The 26,171-nt window shown below is 37.1% G+C and overlaps 1 protein-coding gene across 1 annotated transcript; it reads left to right on the top strand.

The window, feature by feature from the left end:
• The first annotated feature begins 11,537 nt into the window (after window positions 1-11,537).
• Window positions 11,538-25,978, top strand: LOC122091679 (chloroplast envelope quinone oxidoreductase homolog). Its single transcript, XM_042661722.1, has 4 exons — window positions 11,538-11,795; window positions 19,344-19,485; window positions 23,887-23,978; window positions 25,063-25,978. Exons 1-4 carry the CDS (start codon window positions 11,730-11,732, stop codon window positions 25,750-25,752), a joined length of 990 nt encoding a protein of 329 aa, XP_042517656.1. The 5' UTR covers window positions 11,538-11,729; the 3' UTR covers window positions 25,753-25,978.
• Window positions 25,979-26,171: the final 193 nt, after the last annotated feature.

Genomic DNA, 26,171 nt, shown 5'->3' with positions numbered 1-26,171 from the left:
TCTCTTCATCTTGACCCTAGATTGACTCAAACTGAGAATTAAATATGCATCATTTTAAATTACAAATGCAACGAGTCTAATATCCAATATGTTCTGACGAACTCCTCATCTTTCAAAATTACCATTATGCCCCTACACTTGTGCAAGTCCTCCCGTGTTCGATTCTTCTTTGTTGCTCAATCTCTTGGTCAAACTTCTGAATTGAAGTGAAATCCCTCATTTGCTCTTGATTGCTTCAATGAAACTTCTTCCCATTTTGCCCTTGAACATATGTGAATCGATCCATGGGTAAACTGGTGTCTAGATTGCATTGGATCCTCCCATTTAGCATCTTTTTTGTGCATGATCCTATACCTTGTAAATGTGAGAAAATCACATTATGTAGTCACTTTTATCATCAATCTAGAATCAAAATACTCAATTAAAATGGTCATGGATGTATAAAATACGGTTTAACCACCGTGAGTACTCAAAAAAGTAAATCGTAGTCGAACCACAATAGAAAATAAATGCAGTACGCTCGGCCCTCTGAATATATCACCAAGTTTTTCAACTGTCCTAATGATCAGCTAAGCGTACTTCTAACCACCATGGCGGTCCACAACCGACGCTTCCGTCAAGTGATAACCCAACACCTAAATCCCTGTTGGGAAGGATCGTACCACGAGGGAATGTCAACCTAAATCCAATGCATCTATATGAGATAATACGACTATATAGTGTTTCTATGTCCTATTTCACAATGCACTAATACATTCATTTCCAAGCCGACTATGGCGTCTAATCTAGCAATTCATCACATATTCAACAATCATCATCATCCAATAATTGAAATAATCCATGCTCATAATTCAAAGCAAGAAATAAGTATTTGGAATTTAAAGATACAAAATAATGATTCATAAATGCATCCTGCAGTAGACAAAACATATGAATGAAGATGGCATTCATAAATGGAAAGATGATAACCCAAGGATGTAGTAGTTGGTGAGCAATGAACTTGGTACAAGTCATAAACTCGGATGTCTTAAGTTCGACTCCCACTAGGCACACCTTAGGCTACTCACAATGGGGTGTTTAGTGTTCTTCACTATTTTCAGTGAAAGTTGAATGGTTCTCATTCAACCCTGGTATGACCCGGTCCATACGGTTGTGGGGTCAACATGGGCCCACGGGACTAGTCAAGCCAAAGGCTTGGATACCCGTCGTTAGAGAAAAAAAAAAGAAAAACAAAATGGCAAGATGCTATATAAAATGAAAATGATGCAACAAACACTCCAAAATAAAATCAACATCCTCTCCCCAATTACCTATTCACGTACAAAATTGTACACACATGGTATAAGTGAGATTTGACGTGCGAAGTCAAGGGTCACAAAACCTAACACAGAAAAGAAGCTTAGAATACGTCCGTTCTGGAATCATAAAACAATGAAAGACATGATCACAACGCGTTTAATAACGCAAAGGAGATTGTCGATGAAGTGCGAGCTCAAATGGAGGTCGTTGGATGAGAGGTGGGTAGGAGGACCCACCTGTGCAAGCCACCCATGTAGGCAGCACCCAGACCACACCTATTGGTTTTACCGACGAGTCTAGGTACCTATTTGTCCTACCCACGAGTAGGACCCCAGGGCCCAGCCAAGACCGGTGGGTTATACCGGTGGGTACGACTAGCTGGTAGGCTCTGAGGCCCAAGAAAGACTCGGGTCTCACTGGTGAGTCTGGTTATTCGTTGGTGCCACCCACCAATGTCCAGTGGGTTCTGCTATCCTACTTTCCTTCTTCACCCTACATTTTGGGAACCCGAGGTTGCTATTTTCTTCACATTTTTCACACATTGAAGACTTCATCCACATGAATACAACATAGATCTAAGTTCAAATCAAGATTTGGGAACAAATCATACCTTACAGCTCAAGAAAACCCCAAAACCTAAGATCCTTCCTCCAACTCAAGATATCACTTAAATGCTTTTAGATCTTATTTGTTCTTTCTTTAAAACCTTCAAAGACAACACAGAGACCTTCTTTTAACTCCTTGATTTGACCACACAAGAGGATTTCATCAGATTCAAGGGATTTTGGCACTTACCTACCTCAAATCATAGCACTCAAAGTTTCAATTACCTTTCCAACGTTGAAAAGGCGAGATACGGCTTCGGCGACAAGTGGGGAACACTTTCCCCCACACTTTCTTCCTTTCTCTTCCTTCTTCTCCCTCTTCTTTACTTCTCTCCACCAACATTGCTGAAATAATAAATGGGAAAAGAGTAAATGTTATTTATAGTTGGGTCATAAATATTTACTAAGGTGTGTTTGGCTTTGACACCTTATGACCGAATAGCATTAAACTGGGATATCGAGTGAAATAGTTGAAAATATTGGACATACATGATCCCACTATGACGGAGAACACAAAACACTCGTGATCACCCAAATTGGGCTTGCTAGGCCCACATTTCTCCTATAGGTGGGTCGCACGGGAGGGTCATACCCACCTGTGACTACCACCTGTTGGCCCAAAACATGGCCAACCTTGCTGGATTTCGATGGGAATTGGTTCTCAATGCGTATTTCAGTCCCTCCACTTATCATAAACCAAATTCTCATTATCTAATACGACAACATATATTTTCTACTCGTATATAGCCTTATGAAACATGCAAAGGCATGGCTTAGGCGTGCGAACCACATCGGGTACTGGCTCGAGTTTGTCCGACCACCTTGCATTCAAAATCACCCTTGCCGTCATATACCATAAAGTACTCGCATCAACCCTTGCTAATTCGGATCCTATATGACCAAACCGAATCAATCGGTCAATAAACCGGGTTTAGAGAGTAGTGCACTACATAATAATTGATTTATATGTCTTTGTTGTTATCAATTTCATATATATATATATATATATATATTTTCTATCTTGACTTTCTAAATAACCAATTCAATTTTTCCTCTGAATTTGCAGTTGTTATTTCTAAATATCTAGGCAATTATCGTCATAGGAAGGCCTAAGTGGGTCTGATTGGTCAATTTCGAAACAAATGTTGCAACGTGTAACTTTCTTATAGGTTTCCTAATGGCTAATGTCACTTCCAGTTTTAAAATGTGAAGTTGTTGGCATTTAATGTGGTTGTTCAAAGCTAATGCTTCCATATCACATGATGGGTTGACATTTAAAAAAAAAAAAAAAAAAAGTTAACTGATTATTAACAAGGGAAAATTATCAAATTATTCAAAAAATATGTTTTGATTTTTCAAATTACTCACCCAATCTTTTGTTTAATTTATCTAAAATAAAGATATGTATTAATGAAAAATGCCCCCAAACTGCTCGCTCTATGCTAGTCCATCGCCTATATAAATTTTTCTACCGTGATCTCTCTATCTTCCTTTTCACATGGGAGCTTTTCATGATACCACTTGTAAGGAACTTAGATATAATTTATTCTCAAAAGCTAACCATTAAAGAAAAAACGCCTAAATACCTGTATGTCCTCACTTCATACTACTCACTTCTAATATGGGATTATTAATTTCGTGTTCTGCATGGAACCCCAACACCATCTAACACAATCCATTAATCTAACACCTCATTTGACACCGCCTATAGGTGTCAGATCCAACTTTGGAGTGTGGCCTCAACACTCATGGGGTGGTTACCACATGTGGAGAGTAACCACACTTTGCAAGGTCATAAAAAAAACCCTTAGTCAAGAGAGCATGGATGAAGGAAAATTTGGTCCTTAAAATTATATTAATCTGAATAATTCAAAAATGGTATTGACTGTGGGTGAAGGAAAACTCGGTCCTTAAAATTATATTTGTTAATTAATTTGAGTTGGATTGGGCCCTGACCCAATTCATTAGTGAATCTCCCACTTGGGGTAATTACAGTTCCAATAGGATTAGGAACCTTAGCTAGCCAATTCTCTATAAATAAGAGGGTTTTGACCATAAAGTAAATTAAGGATTCTAACCTAATCTCAAGAACTTTCTCTCTCTCCCAATTAAGAGTGTGTCTCCAAGGATCTCCATTCTAATCCTTGGATTTGAAGAGTGGAATATTGCCTAGTAAAATCACCGCTTTGTTCATCACTGTTTGTACAGATCGATACATGGTGCAACCCGATCCATTCTACTACGAGGAAAGTTACATCGAGGTAATTCTGGATCCTCTACTTACTTTTCCTATTTAAAATATTAATTTGAATTATTCAAAAATGCTTGAGAGCAGCCAAAACTTAAATAAACCAGATTGTCGCTTCTTGATGTTGACTTTTGATCTTCTCCAATTCGCGGATATGATATAACATCTTAATCAGTTTTAAAAGGGTTTTAAGTAAATCAAATTGCCAATTTGAAACTTGCACGGTTTGAAGCTCAGTCTGTATTACAAGAAACTCTTTTCTCTTCCTTCCTTCCTTCCTTAGATTTCAGAGTTCAGATCATCGAAACCCAGAAAAGGGAAATGGCAGTTCTTCTGTTAAAATTCGTGTTCTTCGCTTTGGGTTCATTAATAAACTTGATTTCTGCTTTGATATTTAGTACAATTGCTCGTCTTATAGTGTTGGTGATTCATGGGTTAAGAATTCCAACTCAAGGAATCAATAGTATGCTATTGCAGGGAGCAGATATGGTGAAGTCGACAATTGAATATTTGGTGGATCTTCTAATGGATGCAATCTCTTCAATGATCTCTACTGTTTTTGATTCTGTTAAAGAAGCCATTACTGGTTCTGTTGACCTTACAAGCTCTGCAATTGGTGAACTCATGGGGAAGACAAGGGAGTCGTTTGATCAGTTCTTAGAGAATTTCCAACAGATTTTTGAGAGTTCGTCGGAGTTGATTTGGAAAGTTGTTGGGGACTTGTGGAACAACTATAAGAATGCTTTAGAATATGTTACTGAGAATCTTTGATTTTCTTCAAAAATCTCTGGTAGTTTGAGCAAATTAATTTGTAGGAAAATTATTGTTTCATTGTGTGCATAATTGATAGAAGAATATCTCTCTCTCCCTCTCTCTCTCGCTTATTAGTTTTTTTTTTTTTGATAATGAAAAAACGGGTGCTCCATATTAATCATCGTAACCCCAGGACAAACCCTCGTACAGTAAATGGCACTTCCATAAGACCAATGGGGGATAGTGGGCATGCCATGAGGGCATTTTCACCACTAGGCTACCAACCCCATTGGTTCTCTCTTATTAGTTTAGTAAACTATTCCGTGAAGAAATCTATTGATTACACAAAGCTAGCTCTTGTTGTTGGGTTGGGATGAGGAGGAGGGGGAGAAGGAGGAGGAGAAGGGGAAGCAGTCCGGATTCTCTCCCCACTTGGGGATGCTCCCCATCCAGGATCCACCATCCATGGAGGTGTGGCTTGTGTGGATACATGAGTGGGCTATAGTCCCCACATGTGGATGGGATACAGATTCAAAAAGGTAGAAGAAAGCACTTCTTTTTTTTTTTTTGGCTATAAAAACAATTCATGGAGCTGGGATTAATTTTTTGGGCAAGACTTCTCAACAAAAGGGGTCAATGTGAGCGCATTAGGAAGCATCAATAGGGCAGATATTTCTTTCTTTCATGGGCAGACTCGTCATTTTATCCTTTCTATGTCTGGGTGCAATAGGCACACTCCTGAATAGATTCCTTTTTCCCAATATTTTTTATGTGGGATTAATTTTCTCTTCATCCATGGAGAAGAATCTTGTCATCATAGAGATCTGACCCCTTCGATTAATTGGGAAAAAAGTATTTTTGACCTTGTACAATATGAAATGGAATTTTATGATAACACATGAATCCAATCACAAGATAACATCATTGAGGGCTTTTCATTGTATATGGTCACTATGAAAATTGAATTAGTTTAACTGAATAAAAAAAAAAGAAGCATTGAGTTAATATATTACCTTGTTTGAAAAGTAGTTTTGATTTAACTATGAATGCTATTAGGGGTGGTTACTTCTGGCCAGCTCCACCTAGTCCGAACTTTACTCCATTTAATTATATATAATATAGGACAAAGTTTCCCTTGATTGCACAGTGAACCTAAGAGTCCAAGAATCCTATACATTCTCCCCTTTCCCCCTCGAATGGCCCTGATCACCCACAATGAATAAATTCCCATTCACCATGGTGTAGAGAAACTCGGTCCTATATAATATGTATCACTAGTCTCTATAGTCTAATAAATATTACAATAAAATGATTTAAAAAAATAATATATATTGGGAATGCTATCTTGTTTACCAAGTTTTATAAAAAAAAAAATCTTGTTTACCAAGGAAAAAGGGGAATGTTAACTTGGTCAAAACGGTTTGTAGTCAATTGCATCTATTCTGACTTTAGACTAAAAAAAATTGAAATTACTGAAATTGCATCTACAAAATCCAAAAGAAAAATTATTTTTTAATATCTTCTAACTAATATGATTTCCATAGATTATTATTTATTTTAATTTTATTTCATATTTATATAAAAATCCATCATTCATGCATGAACACATACTTCTAATATTATATCTAATATCTAATATCACTTGGCATTCTTTTTCAAACAATTTGATTAATTATTCTTGAACCTTAAAACATATAATTATTCTTGAACCTTAAACATACAAGGTGGTCATTTTAGAGTTCTAGAATGGGGTACAACATTGGGCTGGGACAGGTCCAACTTAAGCCCAGTTCATTGTACTTCTATATCAAGCAAATAAATACTTCATGGGCCAGCCCATGGCAACACCCTTTACAAAAGGTGTAGCTTAATCTATTGCGTAAAGGTTGGCTTGCTTGCGGACGTGGGAGTTGTGGAGTGTTGGGGGGTTGCGGCTGAAATGGTCGTGGAGTGTTGGCAAAGTATATATAATTGGTCCCACTAGTAAAATTCATCTAATTGGGCCCACAAATATATCATGTGGCATGATGGATGGGATCCAAATCTTGTAGACTAGGACACCTCAAGTCCCTTGCCACATGCAAGTGTTAGGTCAAACGTAGTTTGCCAAGTGGCTAAATAAAGCTTTGAAAATCTAGATCTTTGATGGAATACATAATAGTGCTTAAAGTATTATAGCTCTGTATATACATATATGAGGATGCATACCGATATACATGTATGGTTAGAATTGTCATATCAACTTTCAACAACGATGACAAACTTGGTCTTCTCAGGTTGGCTATATGGATTTGTGCAGTACTAAGTAGGAAAAAATAAGGTACAAACAAAACAGGGGAGATGAATAAATGTGAGATGAGAAAATAGACAAGAGTTATGAAAGTATGAGGAAAGAGGCACAACCGAGTAAGTTAGGAAAATCTCAATTAAATGAGGTTGGTTATATGGATCATTGCCCTCCAATAGACTATGCCATATCAATTTTCAATTTGACAGAATTAGATGGGCCACTAAGTTAAGCTTATCTACATCGGTGGCAATTTTGTATTACAAGTTTTCAAAACTTAAACTCCAAATGTCAAGTACTTTTTCTAATGTATGTGCTTATTGGTGTCATATGGAAAGGTGATGTGGCAAATCTGATCGTCAAATATTTAAAGGATGGTCTAGATAACTCATTTAAAAATTTTCAAGACCAAATTCAATCATATTTAAAGGATGGTCTAGATAACCATTTATTATATTAGACATAATACTAGAGGTATTTGAAGAAATAAGGTTAAAAACATATTAATTGCGAGTGGTCCAAATAAAGTAAAGAGTAATAGAAAGAACTGGTTACATGAATTTCTTTCTCTTGGTTAGTAAAAAAATAATCATTGAGAAACAAAATGATCATGTCAATATATATTATTTCTAGTGTGAACCCCATCAACAAAAAAAATTTCTTAAAAATAATCATATTTTTAATTTTAGCATAAAATTCCAGACTGATTTGTGAGCATCAGAGGTAGTGTTAGACTTTAAGGATTAAGAAATATAACTGGCTCCTATTTTAGTAGACAGGAAACATGATTTAAAAGAAGTGTAGACCAATAAACCTATGAAATAGTTATTTTAGGATCAAATCTTAAATCATACCGGGAAAGATTCAATCAATAACGTTTTAATTTCAACTTCTATTACATATTAGCTCACCAACCATTGAAAAAGTAGACTTAGATCTAGCAAGCTAAAACTTCAAGGTTCAATGCCCTAAAATTAATTTGACAATTAGAAATATCAAATTTTGTGACCTCAGAAATTTTATCGATAGTGATGGAAGAAGCTTCCTGGAATCTCATTGAAAATCTCAATCACAATAAATTCGGGGTTATCTAGATAAAATGATCAATTTGTCTTTATAATGGATGTAATTTACCAATTCTTTCCAATTTGGTGCAAAATTTTGTAAACCAATGTGTTTCATCATTAAGAACCATGTCCTAAAAATTTAGGCAGAAACAGTTTGATTTAGCCATTATTTTTTGTGAATACAATCAATTGGACCCTAGACTTGGGTCTCTTTTGAATATGTTTTAGCCCAATACAATCATACCAAGACCTTTCCAACTTTTTTTTTTTTTTTGATAAAGAAAGACCTTTCCAACGACACTAAATTCACAAGAACCAAACTTACGATTAGGGAGATATGAATTTTCAAATTGTGGGGAATAAAATAGAAAAAAAAAATATATATGATTGGATCAGATCAACCCATGTTGGAACAGGTTGACCCGAATCTAACTAAACCAACCAAGCCCAAGCAACCCCAAATGTCTCACCCCTAGCTACATCCCCTTCCACCCAAGAGCACTCTATTGTCTTTCCATTTTCAGAGACCAAGCCCCTTCCCTCCTCTTTAGCTCTCCAACTTAACCTCACTCCCACCCAAAACCTACTCTTTCCCAAAACCAAAGTCCCTCCTCTCTCCCCCTCTTTCTCACCTATTTTCACTCCACCAGAGAACCTTACTCCTTTATTTTTAAACTCTTTCATTATCTCTCTCTCTCACCCTTAAGACCCGATAGCTTTCAATCTTGTTTTGAAAACTCTCTCTCTCTCTCTCTCTCACCAGAATGCCTTCCTCTTGTACAAACTTTGTGAAACCCCAGTTGAAATACTCAAAACACCCCTTGAACACCATAGAGAAGTATTGAAATCTAGGGAGCTACGGGAATCCTTTCACTAGACACTGAGAATCTAATATTCTGAGAACCTCTAGAACTATGTTGAAAGCGACAAAGTAGTCGAAATTGGACCCCACACATCTAAGTCGAGACAATCCTCATAGGAAAATCAGGATCCAGAGTTAGGTATTCTTCTCCTAATGTGTTTTTTTCTTCTCTCAAATAATGTAGAATTAATATTGTAATGATGTTGTAAAGTTGGTGTGATGCAGACATAATGTTTAAAACATATTTAATACATAAATATAACATGCATGTATCTCATTCTTTTTGGACATTGCAATTCTAGCTTGTCCGACTGCATTTGGTAGTCATTCAGTTTCAGAAACGACTTTTCGGGTCAAAAACAAAATTTTCAATTTCTGTGTCAAAATTCTATTTAAAAAAAAAAAATGGAATTTGGTGAACCTATTTCAGGAACTATTACCCTAATTGTTCACTTTTTTGTATTTGAAAACAAAACCAAAATGACGGAACGAGGTTTTTTCATTCTAACATTTTGAGTGTCAAACGGGTTTTTTTTTTCATTTTTCATTCTAACAAAACCGAAAAAACACCAAGTTGACACCAAACACTTTATTCCATTTTTTTGTTCCCATAGAACAAGAAAACATCTGAATGATTACCAAAAACAACCTAAGTTAATAGCTACTATTGATGCATATAGTCATTCTATTTGGACATCACAATTTTGGCTTGTCTGATGATGGATTAGTATTACGCATTGCCTTCTGTGGATCATCCAATACTTATTTGTGAAGCATCTTATGATTCTATTACTTATAATCCTAGTTGGCTGCTATTTTTCTACATAAATCTTGTTTTCTACTTTGTTTCTATGAGTTGTGGTTTTTCAAAGTACCCATTGGCACCCAAACTAGTCAAAGGTAGGACGTTAAGCAAATGTTTCAAAGCTGGATGTAATATTAACTCTTAGAGTTAATTATGTGGTTTCGATTAGCTAATAAGTTAGCTTTTAAGGTTAGATGGGATACAATTTCAAGTAATGTGGAAGATGACTTACAAGAAAAGAAAAGTTACAAATTAACAGTAGATAAGATGAGGAAATGCAAATATTATGTCTATATTAATGATAAGACATGATGGTGGCCAATCGCCATGCTACAAAGAAAAGGAAATATTGAACGGTGAGGATTATTGACCTTTACAAGTTACCTGACTCAGAGTATATAATTAGATAGCAAGAAAGAAGATAAGAAAATGAAAATTGAATAAAATATTTTTTTTTGTCTTTAGTTATTATAGTATTTATTTTTTCTATGTTCAAAATCAAAGATTTTTTTGTTAAGGGGCATACGAGGTACTAGGGGTGTCAATCGGTCGGTCCGGCTCGGTTTTGGTCCAGGTTGAGTTGGTTTCGGTGTAAGAAAGTTGAAACCGAAACCGAACCAATAAGGAAATTTCGGTTTCGGTTTGGTTTTGATTTCGGTTTTGGTGCAGTTTGGTTTCGGTTTGTCTTCGGTTTCTTAAATCGATTTGTAACCGGGTTGGTTTTGGTTTTTGGTCTAGTTTGGATTCGACTTTCCATACAAATGTATACAAAACTATGCAAATTTTGATTTTTTTAATGAATTTTGGAGTGTTTCGGTTTCTTACAGATTTGGTTTCAGTTTTGATCCGAGTTTTGAGCCGGTTTCGGTTTGGTTTTGGGTTAACCCGGTTTCTGGTGCGGTTTGGTTTGGTTTTGGAGTTGCAATACTCGAAACTGAACCAAACCAATAAGGCTTCGGTTCGGTTCAGTCCGTGTTGTTATCAGTTCGATCTGACCGATTTTACCGGTTTGATTTAGGAATTGACACCCCTACGAGGTACAATAGACATGGGGGGGGTGAGGGTCACATTCTTCTTGAAAAGCTGGAAATAGTAGTAAAGAAACTAGATATTTATCTAAAGCAATTAAAGAATAAAAAATGTATTTCGTGAAAGAGAGTGTAAGGCCAATGGAAATGTATAAGAAAATATTTATAAAGATATTATGTTTTATTTCACAAGGTAAGGGCTAGTCATGTGGTCCCATGTGTCAATGGCATGGACGTAGAGGATTACATCAGGACATAAATTAATAGAATCTGAAAATCGTTTACCACAACTGCATTAATGCAATGAGCATTAAGTGGTTAGGAGTCCCTTGGAGTGATGTTTAATTAGTCTCAACTGTCTGATGCTTATCATATCTCATCGTTTGCTGCAAAGGATGTGAATCCGTCAATGGACTATCATGCCAAGGCATTAAAGTGGGGGCTATACGATCTTTTCACTCTTACCTATACTTTGGCGTAGAGCCACCCAAGCGGGTAGGGTTTGTTTTCCTAGAATAGTGGTTCCTTTGTCCGTGTATAATCTTGCTGTCAAAGAGTCAAAATAGAGACTTTAAATTATTGATATCCTTTGTCTCCCCCAATTGGTTCGAGACGAGTGTGGCGGTAGTTTCACTTCATGCGCCCTCAAAGTCCATGGTCGGCCTCCTTAGTCTTTAGTGTTATTGCCTTCTTGGTGTTGTAGATCTCCACCGGTGGCGGTTGTAACTATTTCTCTGCTTTCGGGTTTCTTTTTCTGACTTTCTAGGGGAAAACAATGGCCAGCAAGGTCATGCGTGCTGTGCAGTTCGGTGGTTATGGTGGCGGAGTTGCTGGTTTAAAGGTGATCTTCTTTTCTTCTTCTTTTTAATTCCCTGGGTTCATTTTGGTTCAATTTTTCGTAAGTTAAGATTCAGTTTGTTTATATCGCAATTACCCCATCTTTAGTTACATGGAGAGGATGCGATCTATGACCGACTAAACTGTTTTAGTTCTATGGATTTGTTGTGATAATGTTGAGACAGATCCCTCTAATTCCATAAATAAGAAACCCATAAGTGTGGAATATGAATTTTTTTTTTTTAAATAAAATTAATCTACTGGGAACATAGATCTAATATAGAAGGGGCTTGATTTTGAAGAAGAACCTGAAATTTGTACATAGTGAGATGTATTTTGGAAGAATAACCTGGAAATTAGTAGACACCATGATTGGGATGTGGAAAAACTGCGGATGTGTGTGAAAAGACACCATGAAGTTGTCTTTTGAAATAGTGTTACTTTGAGTTGAAATTCTCTAATTCCTAATCTGAAGGAAAAAAGATCAATGAAGAAAACACTGATGCACAGTGGTTAAGGTTATGTTGCTGTCCAACCAACAGTAACACATTTTAAGCCTTAGTGTTTATTTGGTTAGCCTGTATAAGTTTCCTCCTCTGTACTGGTTCTCCAGTTCCAACCTGCAAACTCTTAAAATCATTATCCTCTTTCACACACTCCCTTGTCCCTTCATGAACACATGCAAGAGTAAGAAATATTTTGGTGTCAAAGATAAATCTTAGTAATTGACCAAGTAACGTAAAGCTTTACACAACTTTCTCCTTCGTCAGGCAACTGCTACATATTTTACTGCTGCCTCTCCCTGGAAAGAATTGAGATTTAAGAACAGGTTCAGATCTGACATAGAAAACTTCAACAACCATGGGCAGTGCCAGAAGGGGGAAATTACCCCTCCCTCACCTCCTTCAAGATTTTAGGATTTTATACATGCTATTTGTAGTTTGAAAGGGGGCCAGAGTTGCGAGAGTTTATGGCCACAAGTCCTCCATGTTAGGATTTTTATGTGGGCTTGACTGATACCGATTGATCCATTGAGCCCAGGCAATTATAGACCTACTCTGATTAGGAAACTCCTAGCCCAATCCATTGTATGAATGAATTAGGGTTTTAGGGATTTTATTATACTAGGTTGCCAGTGGGAGGATAAATTTAATATACTAGGTTGCTAGTGAAAGGATAAATTCGGTGTACTATATTGTTTTTCATGCAAAAGAACTATTTTAAATTTTGCATTGATTTATTATTCTCATGATATTGAAAAATTATTTATGACTGAAATATATAGTAAATTCATATTCATGTCATTTTGTACTTGTATGTTTTGTTTGAAACACCATATGATGGATAAATATGCTAGAATTAAACTAGTGTGAGCTTGCGCACATTTTATGCTGCACAGTACATTTATAGGAAGCTATGAAAGAATTGGGTGGAATCCACCAAAGTGGCACATCCTATTCTTCCATTCTTTTTCCAAGCGCAGTAAAGTTGGTGACATTTGTCCAAAGGTGATGTCACCCAAGTTAAAGAAAATACATGTATGGAAATGATTGTAACTTAAAGGTTTCTAAGCCCATATGTGATAAAAGTAATTGTATTTTTACTGTAAATTTGGATTTACAAGAGGACCAGTGCATTCTTAGTCAAATGATAGGAATGTAGTTATAGTTGTGACTCTTGTATGTTTTATCTGTTAGATGTACATTTATTGTGTAGTTTATCTGCTTGATGTATATATTAAATTTTTTAGCCCGGTTATTTGGTGTGTATGTTTCATACCCGAGATTTTTAGGGTTACTTGATCTGGTTTTAGCTCTTAGGGAACCCAAACAGGTGTTGTTGCTGATCAAAGCACAACTGAAGGGAAATATGAGCAATTTTGTTGCCCTATTAAGTTTATAATGATTTTGGAGTAATTTTGAATTGATTTCATTTTAAATTTTATTCTCTGAATTATTTATATACATTTATGTTTCATTTGTTTGTGTTGTCCCTGGTTGTGTAAGAAACACATTAAAACATACATTTCTGTACGTATATTCATCTCCAATGTGGAAAACATGATAGGAATGAGTGAAACCCACTAAAGTGGTACATTCAGTTCAATTGTGTGTTTCCCAAAGTAAAGGTGACATTTATCCAAAGGTGATGTCACCCAAGTTTATCGACAAAGTGCTCAAGAGCCATGTTTTCTCACAATGGTGTTATTGAGGTTTTTGATATACTTAATTAGTGGGAGTTTTATGATCTCATTTAACCAAGGATATCATGGTGGCAAAAGCCAAAGTTTAAAGGCGGTGTCTGCTAAGGTTTATTGGTAATGCTTACCCAAAGTAATTGATGATAAGTCAAGGTAATTGGTGGTATTTCGTCAGGATTCATGATGTATGACAGTATTTAGCCAAATTTTTTGATTTATGGCAGTATTTAGCCTAAGTCCAAAGAAGTGGTGGTTTACCACAGGCGATTTGTCAAAGTTTGTGATTTATGATAGTATTTAACATAAATTCATGGTAATGGTGATTAACCATAGGCGGTTTGCAAAAGATTGTGATTTATGGTGGTATTTAACCTAAATCCATGGAAGTGGCAGTTAGCCATAAGCGGTATGCCAAAGTAAGATATTAATTCAAGAAAAGGGCGGTTTGCCTAAGTGTTGATTAATATCAAAGTTTACTACCTGTGAGGTTTTCAAAGTAGGCTGATATTTAGATCAGGAAAAGACCTATAAGGAAATGTATATTTCATGTGATCACTGGTATGATATCAATTCCTTATATATCTGTTTCTAGGTGATTTGGATTGATAGTTTCTATTGTTTGTAACATTAGATAGTTATATGCCATATATTGAGGTGTATTTTCTATTATTATTCAACAGTAAAGATTATTGATTGAATCAAAGTTTATTTGAGTGGTGTTCAGTTTTGGGATTATTTGGCCAGATGTCAATGGAAAGACATTAGTATTAGTGTAGCCCAAGTGGGAGATTGTTAGGATTTTTATGTGGACTTGACTGATACCGATTGATCCATTGAGCCCAAGCAATTATAGACCTACTCTGATTAGGAAACTTCTAGCCCAATCCATTGTGGGAATGAATTAGGGTTTTAGGGATTCTATTATAAATAGAAATTAAAGGTCCCTGCAGCCGTCACTTTAACATCTTCATGGTCTTGGAAGCATGAACTCCCCTTACAGGAGTAGTGGGTGAAAGACTGCAGAAGATCTTAGTGGATAAGACTTCCTTGTGTTTGTTACAATCTTCATGGGACTGATCCTTGAGCACATGGGAGAGAGCTTCATGATCAATACTTATGGATTTCTAAACTTACACACATGTATTCTTCTATTCCCATTGATTATCATATATGGGGTAAATCCACATGTTTGTGTGTTTTTGGTTTAGGGATTACACCCATGGTTAATCTTTTATGATTGGTTTATGACTTTTGTATTCTAACACCAATCGGGTTATTCATATGTTTTTATAGTAAAGAATCCCAACACTCCTCTCCATCCAATGTGTCAATATGTAAGTTCCGTAAATAGATCTTCTAGAATAAATTGGGAGCTTTTGAGGTTAAGTCTGAAAGCAAATTTAGATAAAGTACCTCTGATGCCTTGTCAACTTTATTGTACGGCTTACATTGTGAAGTTTACCATGCACTGAGCGTCCAATGTTATGTACAATATGCATTATTTTTATTGTGGATGGATGAGGCACTTCATAGTCCATTCAAGATCAACTGATGCAGAAGCAAGGTACCAGCAGTAGTGCCAGAGGAAGAAGACCATATCAGTGACCTGGATCCTCTCCAGTGTCCCAGTGTAATCAGCGTGCATCGGACGGCTGGCAGCATCTGGGCATGCACCCCTGGCCATCGGATGTGCAATGGGTGCACTGGTGCACTTGAGAGGATCTTGTCCCCGTATCAGATTGCGGACCCTGACAGCCTCTGACAGAATCTAGCAGCCTCTGGTTTCAATTTCTGATACCAGATCCTGGTTTCATCAGGAATATTATCCCAAAATAATGGAATATAATCTTCTAACAAATAGTTTTTATAGAAGTATATAAAAACAGAATTTCATGATAAGGAAAACAGAACAGAATCAGAGAAATTTCTACAACTAAAGTTAAACAGACCAGAATAGGTTTAAAACCAGTCGATGGGACAATTCTATTAACAGAAAAGGCCTGCATGCAAAGTATAGTCAGATTCTGATAATAGAATAGTGATTTGCTGAAGTGTCCTACTGCCATAAGGAATAATGTTAAGCAGATTCAGTTACACACTCAAAATGATGTAAATCTAGAATTTCCTGAAGCTATCTGAATGCTAACCATAGTTGTCACGACATCTAGGGAACCCAAGGTGTTGGAGGGGACCTAGACGCAAAGCGAAACCAACAAGGTGGCCAAGGCAACCAGGCACCTCCTAGGAAACCAGGGAGGTTGGACGCCTAGGAGACACCTTGGCAACTGTTTACTAACTGATAGAATATATCAGAATGAGTAAACATTAACAGAATCTGATAATCAGCAGAGAACCAAACAACCGCATGGTAAATCAGTGTTGAGATCTGACCTGTATCTCTGATAGAAGGATAGATAGTAGAATAGATAGCAATATAAAAGGTTAAAAGCTAGTTTTCCACGTAGGCCTCACCTGGAATCCACCAGGTACACCACTGAATCCAGAGCAGCTTGCTTCAGAAAAATCTGAATCTATTACAAACTTTAAAATCGATGGGAGGGCCTGAAGGCCTTACATGCATATAATAGACCATAAATCCCAAATTATGATCGACTTATGAAGGAGATTTAATCCTGATGTAAAAAGAGAAGCAAAACCAAACCTGAATCTAGCTCTGCCTATCAACCAGCATTGGGGGAGTTTGATTCTGACTAGGAAAGTTAAATAATAAAGAAAACATAACGGAAACAGGACTGGAAATTAAATAAGCTTCATCCAGCCTGACTAATAAAATCAACAAAGGAAAATAAAACTGATGAAAGATCCCACAGTTGGACTGGAGATGAAGTCCTGATGTGACCTGTAATGTGAAATCAGGACCTGGACATAAACTGAAACCGCAGGCTGTCAGATTCTGTCACAGTCTATCAAGGTCTGGAATCTGATCTGGTTTTCTACCTCCTCTGGTACCGCTTCTGGTACCTTGCTTCTGCATCATAAGCTTATTTTTACAGTTAGCCTCTTTGGAGCCACTTTAATGTGGTACTTATTTAAGGGTTAAAATCAATTTTGAAGCAGAATCGAAACAGAGAGAGAAAAGTCCAGCAATAGGAGAAAATATGTAGAATGAGATCAAAAAGTCAGATCAGGCTGAAAGCCTGTTCGAGTTCCTCTTTTAAGGTGTGTAAACCTTGTTGAAAATATCAGCCTGATCCAATGGTGGATGAGAAATTATGGAGAATTCCTAGTGACACTAGGGTAGAGGTAAAAAACTTCAAACTAAAAGTCTGATTAAAGAACAGATAACAGAATTATTAAATCCAATAGAAATCAGCATATGGTATAAATTTCAGTCTCAGCAGAATATGAAACACCATATCTTGAATTCGGGTTTCAAGTCTTTAAGATGCAAATCCTACTTGAGGTAGGACTTTGTCAAATACTCAACAGATTTAGATATTGAAAACAGAATCTGGAAGAGTGCAGTACCGATAGAAGGTTTATGAAATCAGAATTGAAATCATCACATCAGAACACCTCAAAATTAGCAATCCTAGTGAGGGTAGGATTGCTATATCACAGGAAGCTAGGACCGAACAGAAATTGCAGAAATTATATGGACAGAACAATACATTAATGTAGACAACTGCAGGAACAATGGCACCCAGGCTTCCACCACAAAGTGTAGATTGGTTTCACGCCAATCACACCTTGATTCACACAAGCGGATATCCTCTATGCTAAGGAGCAGCAGAACAGCCACCTTTTCAAAAGCAAAATTTTGGGTGAAAGACCCCATGCTTCTTATTTATAAAAGCCAAAATGCAATATTTGAATCTGGCTAGGAAACCCCCTAGCCAATTCCTATTACAACTCACTTATCCTTTTTAGAGTCTAAACAGTGCAAATAGTCATTAAAAAGGATGTGGACCCAACTTAAAATACTTAAAGACAATAGACAAAGGGGAAGTATTTTATGGGTGGGACATGGGGGCTGCCCCCAGACATGGGGGTGTGAAATGACTACCGCACCCCCTAGTCAATGCCTCACCGTGCACTCTCATTGGTTGAGGCACACAGCATAGCCCTACATTCCACCTAGAAAACTTTAATCCATAGACAAATACACAGAAACAACAGAAACGGATTTTCACGTTTTTGGAAATAAAAATGGATTTTTTGGTGTTTGATAAACCTGTTTCTCCAAACGTTTTTTTTGCAGACATAATGTCACTAAAAAACCCAATAGTGTCATCTGATGCCCAAAAGGGAGAGACGGTTCGGTTGCCTCTCTTTACGTTTAAATAGTTGAGAGATTTATCAGGCACAACAACGTTTTTTTTTTTTTTTCTCAAATTCGTTTCTAGAAACGACGAAACAAGTCCGACTTTTTTTGTCAAAGTTGTTTCTAGAATTGTAAATATGCATAAATTTTGATTTATGTTTCTAGAAATGGGTGAAACGAAACAACTTTATCAAACGCTTTTTAGATTGTTTCTCCGTTTCTGGGAACAAGAAAACGCAGAAACGGAAAAAACGAAACGTTGTCAAACAGTGCCAAAGTATCTAACTTAAATTGGACCAACTGAACCACTGGTTCAACCAGGACTAACTCAAAAATATTTAAAACATATAACATATGGACTAAACTTAAAACAATGTGGACCCAAGCCTAAAAATATACTGGGTCACGCTAAGCCTGGGCTTTCTTGGACCTCCTGCGCTGGTATATCTTCAGTACTGCATCACACATGGAGGGTTCTGCTTGTCAAAATGTCCCCATTATTTTTTCATTCTTCTGATGGGATGAGGTGTTTATTTATTTAGACAAATAACCTAAACATTCTTTTGCTATTTTTTGCATTTGGTAGGTTTTCAGTGACTATGAATAGAGAATAACTGATAAAAAAATATAAAAATAAAAAGTAGAGAATTACTTAATTTTTTTTTTCCAAGAAGAACAACCTGTGTGTGTTTCCTTAGTAATTTTGTTGAGTAAAAATTGGTTGATGATTAAAAATAATAAGTGATATATTGGAATCAGAAAAGCATTGGCTGCTTGTCAATAGTCATGTTTCTTTGTCTCCCCCTCCCCCCCACCCTCCCAATGAGAGAAAAAAAAAATCCTGTCCTAGTTGAAATCCATCAGATAACTTTTTCCATGTTGAGGTTTAAAGTTTCCCTGACCTTATATGTTGTGGTTTTCCTTTTGTTTTCTCATGTAATTGTTCTCATTTAGATTTCATGAATTTTGATTTATACTACCTGACTTGCTTTAGCAGAGGGTTGACACTATTCGTAAGTTTGGTGCTTGCTTAGGCTTTTAACTCCCCCACCTCCTTCCTTTTGTAGCATGTGGAAGTTCCTGTTCCTGCTCCAAAGAAAGATGAACTTTTGCTGAAGCTAGAAGCAAGAAGTCTAAATCCAGTCGATTGGAAGATTCAGAAAGGCCAGCTACGACCATTTATGCCAGGAAAATTCCCTTACATACCAGGTAAATCCAGAGGTTTTTGGTGTCATGCATTTTATTTTTGATTGTCTGTATTCTAGTACTGAATTTTCATGGGGTTACCATGACAAAGATTATTGAATATTTTTCAACTGTAGGAAACCGTATGTATTGTTATGAACACTAACTTGATTTGGATCTATTTTGCGGAATGTTAACAGAGTGGGTGTTGCATATATAATCCAGGATTACTTTATCAATTCTTGACTTTTAAATTTTTTTCTATAATACAGGATAGTCGAGGACCTGGTTGTGCCCTTGATGCAGACCATGGTTCTGAAACCCTTAAATGGGATCGTTGTTGACCCACATAAGTGAAATAGGACTCAATTTAAAAGATGCAGTGCAAATTTGGTAATTCTTCAGAACAATTTAGTGCCTTTTAAAGATAACAGAATCAAGGGCGTATAGGTGAATAAAATTGGGGTGGAAGTCTCTGGAATTTTAGAAAGACAGATTAAACAGTTCATAACAGAGGGCTTTATGGGTAAAATTTATGATGGGCTGTCCTTATTTGGAATTTAAGAAATTGGTCATCCCCAACGTCTCAGCCAACTGAACCGCAACTCTTTCAAGCTTTCAGGTGTGTGCTTTAACTGATATGGGGTCCCATCAAGTTGAAACTCTAGGATTAGATTCCTTAATCAAAATCCTAGCGAGGGCAACCAATAGCAAACCAACTAGTCACCGGTAAAAATAAATAGGGGAAGAGAACTCTAATTATTGCACCAGTGCACAGGCCAATGGGAGGGCAAGCAGAAGCATCGACCACATGGGGGCACAGCGGTATTTTCACACAGCCTGTGTCTGATTGTAGAAGGCACGACCGGTTAACATTCTTTTCCCAAATAAATATAAACATCTGAACTCTGATGTGGGGTAATCAAGGAACAGATTTTAAAATCTGGATAGAACTCTCAATGCAACCAGATTTAGACTCCAGAATACACAAGCTGGATTGTTTCTGATAGGGCTAAACTCGCTAAATATCAACTACTATACACATCCCACAGGCCACAGGTAGGACTGAAGAACATCAATTGCAGCAAAAAGAGTGAACCGATAGGTAGAAGAGAAATAGATAGTAGTATGAACAAATTTAGTAACTACCCAGAGCTAACCATGGTTGTCAAGGCTCAAGTGCCTAGGCGTCGTGGTGGCTGTCTAGACTGGTGCCTTGGTCGCCTAGGCAATCCCTTGGTGCCTTGCTGGTGTTGCCTTAATTTTTGCCCCTCTTGACCACCTTGGTTTGCATAGGCACCGTGACAACTATGGAACTAACAATCCATTGGACAGATCAAAACCAAAGTTGGATCGATCAAAGGACTTGATCAATGGAGGTGGACCTCCAAATATCACAGTAAGTTAATAGCCAGATCAGGAAATATGATAGGACTGAAATTAGTAACTTTTTGCTTGTAGCAGATCCAGCCATTGGATATGACTGAAACTGAGGTTGATGGTACTATGGTAGGGTACTAACCGTAAGTAGAATACTTCAAAATTCAAAACTAAGACAGATTTGGAAAATTAAAGTTATATCTAACCATTAAAGGAGGCTGATGTTCTGGTCAATGGAAGTTCTCAAAGGGAGTGACTGCACCCTCAGAACAATAGTTGATTCTGATGGCGAGAAGAGTTTGTAGAAGGCTGAAAGTCTGTGCAATATAACACCACAGAAGGTTGCCACAGGACAGGAAGATGGAGAAGAATCTTCACTTGATGTGATCCTACTGATAACAGCATCTCAACTCCCAAGTATCAACAAGCAACACCTTAGCTTCAAACAGGTTTTGGAGTGTTGATACCTTTTGAGAAAGGAAAATAGCACAAATAGAAACTAGAAGAGGTTCACAAGTGTAGTAATGGATCCTTTTTACATTAAACAAGTGAAAATAGAAATAATTTAAATAGAAACTGACCTATTGCTACCAAATAGCCAAAATAGAAACTAATTATTTGTAGTTCTAGTGACTACTAATAAACAAAATAGATGCTAGAAAATAGGCCCCCAGGCATGGACTTCTTAAAAAGCTAACTGATGGGCTTAAGTCTGGCCCATTAAGTGGACCAAGTTCAACGACAAGGGCCCAAACTAGGCTGCTCGATGGCTAGGCTTGCTGGCCTCTCTTCTCTTTTTCTTTCTTTGAACTACAGCATTCTTACCCAAAAAAAAAAACTACATCAGTTTATAATTCGGCGATCACCTTCTAAAGTCTTGAGCTGATCCAATGAGAATCAAAGGAAATCGATCTCAATGTTTGGGGCTGCGAATACCACTGGAAACAGGGTACTTCGGAGACAACTCAAAGGGAATGGAGAGGAATAATTGGGTAGAGAAGAAGAGAACACAGATATAATGTAAGCAAATAGAAGAAATAAGGATAGGAAAATCTGACCTGAAGAAGGATCAAATCTGGAATCATGCAGAGGAGAAAATAGTTGCGTACGGCACTTCACTGCACATGAACTCAAAAGAAATTTTATTCAATCCTTCAAAATCTCTCCAATGATGGTATTACATGGCTATTTAAAGACTTGTAAGAACAATTAAACTTATTCAAACTCAACAATTGAATAGAATTTGAATCAAACTCCACAATCTATCCAACGTCATTTGGCTGCTTATTTTCTATACACTATTATGCGAGAATCATGTTCCACATCAGGTAGGAATACCAAGTTCCAAATAAAGCGTTCAGACTTCAGATGATCCTGAAGGCAACGACTTTTCCAATTATACATGAAGTATTGAAGTCATATTTGAGAATAAAATTATAGAAATGACTTTGTCCACTTGTCATGTATCAAGGATTCAGTAGAGAGGAGACATAGATGTATATGAAAAGTTCTGAATAAAACCATAAATAAATTTTCTATCATTTTGCAAATGAAAAATTTATAGGAAATTCAGTGTTTAATTTCTATGATAACTATCCTGCCTTTCCCATGACCTCTAGTTGTTAGAAGTTCATTTTTCATTCAGTGTTTCTACTTTGAGACATCAACCTTAAAAAATAACAGGCAATATCCATTTCCCAGAAATCTTCTTGTTGATTGACCTTTGAAGTGTTGTAGGACAAGAGCTTGATTTATTGTTGTTCGATATTGAGCTATATATATATATATATGTTCATTTTTTATTCAATATTTTTTAAATTTGAGAACCTTATTGATTATGTTATTCATATAATTCACATGTAAAGAACCTATTGTCCAGGTATGACAACAGAAGTGTGTATATTTGCCACTGATACATCTCCATGTCAAAGCTATGTAGCTTGCTGCTGTCTAAATATGTGACACTGCATATATCATCAGTGTTAGATTATCATCTGCAAGGAAGGCTATTATCCCCCGTGATAAAATCTCTGTGTATGATATTTCTGCAAAATTCTTTATGGTTTTCTCTAATTCATGCTAGTTGGACTTTAAATCTTGTCTTTTCTGGATATTTACTTATTTTCAGTGGCTGAGCAGTGTCTGCTTCACTTTTTCTATGACATACAAGTGCTAGCAACTAGGCCTAGGATGTGGAAGACAGCAAATCCAATCCTGGTTGTCTGGTGATTTTATTGGCCAAGGAATAGACAGAACTGATAATTTCGTTAGTTACTTCATGCTTTGGCTAGGGTTTATGCCAATTAGTACAATTGTTTGGTCCAGTCACTGGACAGAGAGGGATTAACTGTTCAAGTAGTCATGTCAAGTAAAACAGATGATGGTTATTTTTTATTACTGCTGATTCAGAGGATCTAACCTATGTCGGGGGACTCATTGAGTGTGATCTAACACCAAATTATATAAATAATGGGATATTATATGAAAATAAGGAATGATGTATGGGGTAAGGCTGTGTATATTTGTCCCTGCCAGACCCTGCTGTAGCAGGAGTCTCGTGCACTGGTTTAATCTTTTTTAATGCTGGTTGTTAAAGATTTTCCACGTGTCCAGAAACAGAGTTGGTTGTCAACACCTGTGAAAGATGAGACCAGGGAAAAGCTTAGAAGAGCTCAGGGTATGCGAGAAAATTCTTAGTATTCAGTGATCATTATCGAATTAGAGTTTGAATTTTCTTAATGATTAAAAAGAGGAAGAATTTATGGCTGATTCTTATATCTAAATATCAGTGTAGGCCTAGAAGTGTTATTTCATTGGTAAATGCGAAAATAATTTGAAATTGGATGGTGTTTGTCTGCTTAGAGGAATACCATTTGTACTTTTTAGTCAACTCATATTTTGAAGGAGTTGCTTGTGTTGAAAAGTGTCTATTTGATACCTCATACTACATTGCATCTTTTGTCCTCTTTTTTTCATAAACATTCTGAAATTCCAAAATGAAAAGCATCAGAAACTGTGTCCTGATATTCACTCTTGATGAAACAGCTACCGATGTAGCAGGAGAAGTGGTAGAAGTTGGTTCTGGTGTCAAGAATTTCAAAGCTGGTGACAAAGTTGTAGCTTTTCTTGGTCACTCTGTGAGTAATCACCGACATTTATTAATACAAAATAACTCTTCATTTTGAAATAATCACCTTCATAGTTGTCAAGGTGTTTCCCAGGCAATGCCTAGGTGCTGCCTAGGCAACAAAATGCCCAGCCACATCCAAGGCAACGCAATCATCTTATGTGTCTAGGTGCGCAAACCAGATTTAGTCCAAAAATGGAGAAAGGCATGAAGGGTGGGGGTGGTGGGGTGGGGGGAGGGAAGAAGAAGAAGAAGGGCAATGGGAAAATGAAAAACAAGAATATGAAAGCATACCTAAATGGAATCAGCGGGAGGAATGGGGCATGTGTTGTGAATATGGTGCTTGCCTTTGCAACTTGCCTTGCCTAGGTGTTGCTAGGACGCTAAGGCCCCTGGCAACTGCCATCGCTCGTGTTAGCAAAAATTACTTAGTTTTCAGCTTCTCCTCCTATGACCGCTGCCTCAACATTTTGCATGGTTTATATTAGGCAGGCCACAATTAGACCTTGGGAAATGTCCTAGACTACCTGTTTGGGAATAATTCTACATCGACTATGTCTATAAAGTGGCTATACCAGTTGGCCCTCTCCACCTAACAACCTAATCTTTTGGATTGAATAATTCAGTACTACCTACCTTATGATTTATCTGGAGAATTGAAGGGGTGGTTGGATTTAAAATTCAACCTAGGTCTCTTTTCTCCCTTCCTGTTTGATTCTTCTAATCTTTGTTTCGGTCCTCCCACAGTAGGCAATGGATCATGTGGTTTTGATAGTCTAATTTGCACTTTATTTTGTGTAGTTTTTTTTCCTTTCTTACTCAACCATTTTCCCATATAACAATATGATGTACTGCCCTTCTTATTCATCCCTCATGAATGGGGAAAAAGTTTTTACTGGAGAAAATGTGGAAAATTGATCCACTTAAAATTATTTTTAATTTGTATGGTTTCACTTGGTTACATGACCCCCTGTGGCATTTCCCATCTAGGGGATGGAATATAATTGAGAGGACGTGTTCCACGTATAAGAAGAGTAGAAGCACCTTCATTTTCTTTATATGTATGCTGATTCTTTCGAATTTTCCGTGGGCAGACGGGAGGTGGGCTTGCTGAGTTTGCTGTGGCCAAGGAGAGTTTGACTGTGATAAGGCCTGATGAGGTTTCAGCAGCTGAAGGAGCAGGCTTACCCGTGGCCGGCCTCACTGCACTACAGGCCCTCACCCAGTCTGCTGGGATCAAGCTCAACAGCATTGGGAAGCCAACGAACATTCTAATCACTGCTGCATCAGGTGGTGTTGGCCATTATGCTGTTCAGCTGGCAAAACTTGGGAACACACATGTTACTGCAAGTTGTGGGGCCCGGAACATTGAGTTTGTCAAGAGCTTAGGAGCAGATGAGGTTATCGACTATAAAACACCAGAAGGGGCAGCCTTAAAGAGCCCTTCCGGTCGGAAGTATGATGCAGTGATCCACTGTGCGACAGGCATCCCTTGGTCTACTTTTGAGCCTAATTTGAGCGAGCAAGGAAAGGTGGTAGATATCACTCCTGGTGCCAGTGCCATGCTGACCTTTGCAGTAAAGAAGCTAACCTTCTCCAAGAAGCAGTTGTTGCCTTTTCTTATGTCTGCCAAGCGTGAGAACCTGGAATATCTTGTTAGTTTGGTGAAAGAAGGGAAGCTGAAGACAGTAGTGGACTCCAAACACCCTCTGAGCAAGGCTGAAGACGCTTGGGCAAAGAGCATGGATGGCCATGCTACAGGGAAGGTCATTGTGGAGCCTTAAGTATGATGTTTAGGTTATTGGCTACATTATGGTGGTTCTGTGAGTTGTTTTTATTTTGTTTGTAATTTCTTTCTTTAATGGTGGTTCTGTGAGTTGAAAGAAATTATTGTCTAGAGGTTGTATGTAGAAAGGGTATATTACACTAAGTTTTACCTAGTTTGGCTTTCAGACTTTAAGTTGGTTAATAATCCTTTTGTAAAATAAAATAAAATAAATCTTTATAGAACATCCTGCCTGATAAGCTTACAAGGGGATCCAAATATCTGCCACATGGCATATGGAATGAGGCATTTCCTAGTATGTAAATGTTTTTCTCAAGCAAAGTTTGCCAAGTTGCTAAAAAGAGGTTTAAAAGTTCAGAACAATGGGAGAATACACAGGTGTGGTCAAATTACTATAATATGTACATGGCAATAAAT

This window comes from Macadamia integrifolia, chromosome 10 (assembly GCF_013358625.1).
Source record: "Macadamia integrifolia cultivar HAES 741 chromosome 10, SCU_Mint_v3, whole genome shotgun sequence".
Lineage (NCBI taxonomy): Eukaryota > Viridiplantae > Streptophyta > Magnoliopsida > Proteales > Proteaceae > Macadamia > Macadamia integrifolia.
Note: the sequence above shows the minus strand (reverse complement) of the source record. Positions and strands in the feature narration are given on the sequence as shown.

Coding starts and splice junctions, on each gene's coding strand:
- LOC122091679 (XM_042661722.1), top strand. CDS start 11,730: ATGGCCAGCAAGGTCATGCGTGCTGTGCAGTTCGGTGGTTATGGTGGC. Junction 11,796..19,343: donor GCGGAGTTGCTGGTTTAAAG/GTGATCTTCTTT, acceptor TTCCTTTTGTAG/CATGTGGAAGTTCCTGTTCC. Junction 23,979..25,062: donor TAGCTTTTCTTGGTCACTCT/GTGAGTAATCAC, acceptor TTCCGTGGGCAG/ACGGGAGGTGGGCTTGCTGA.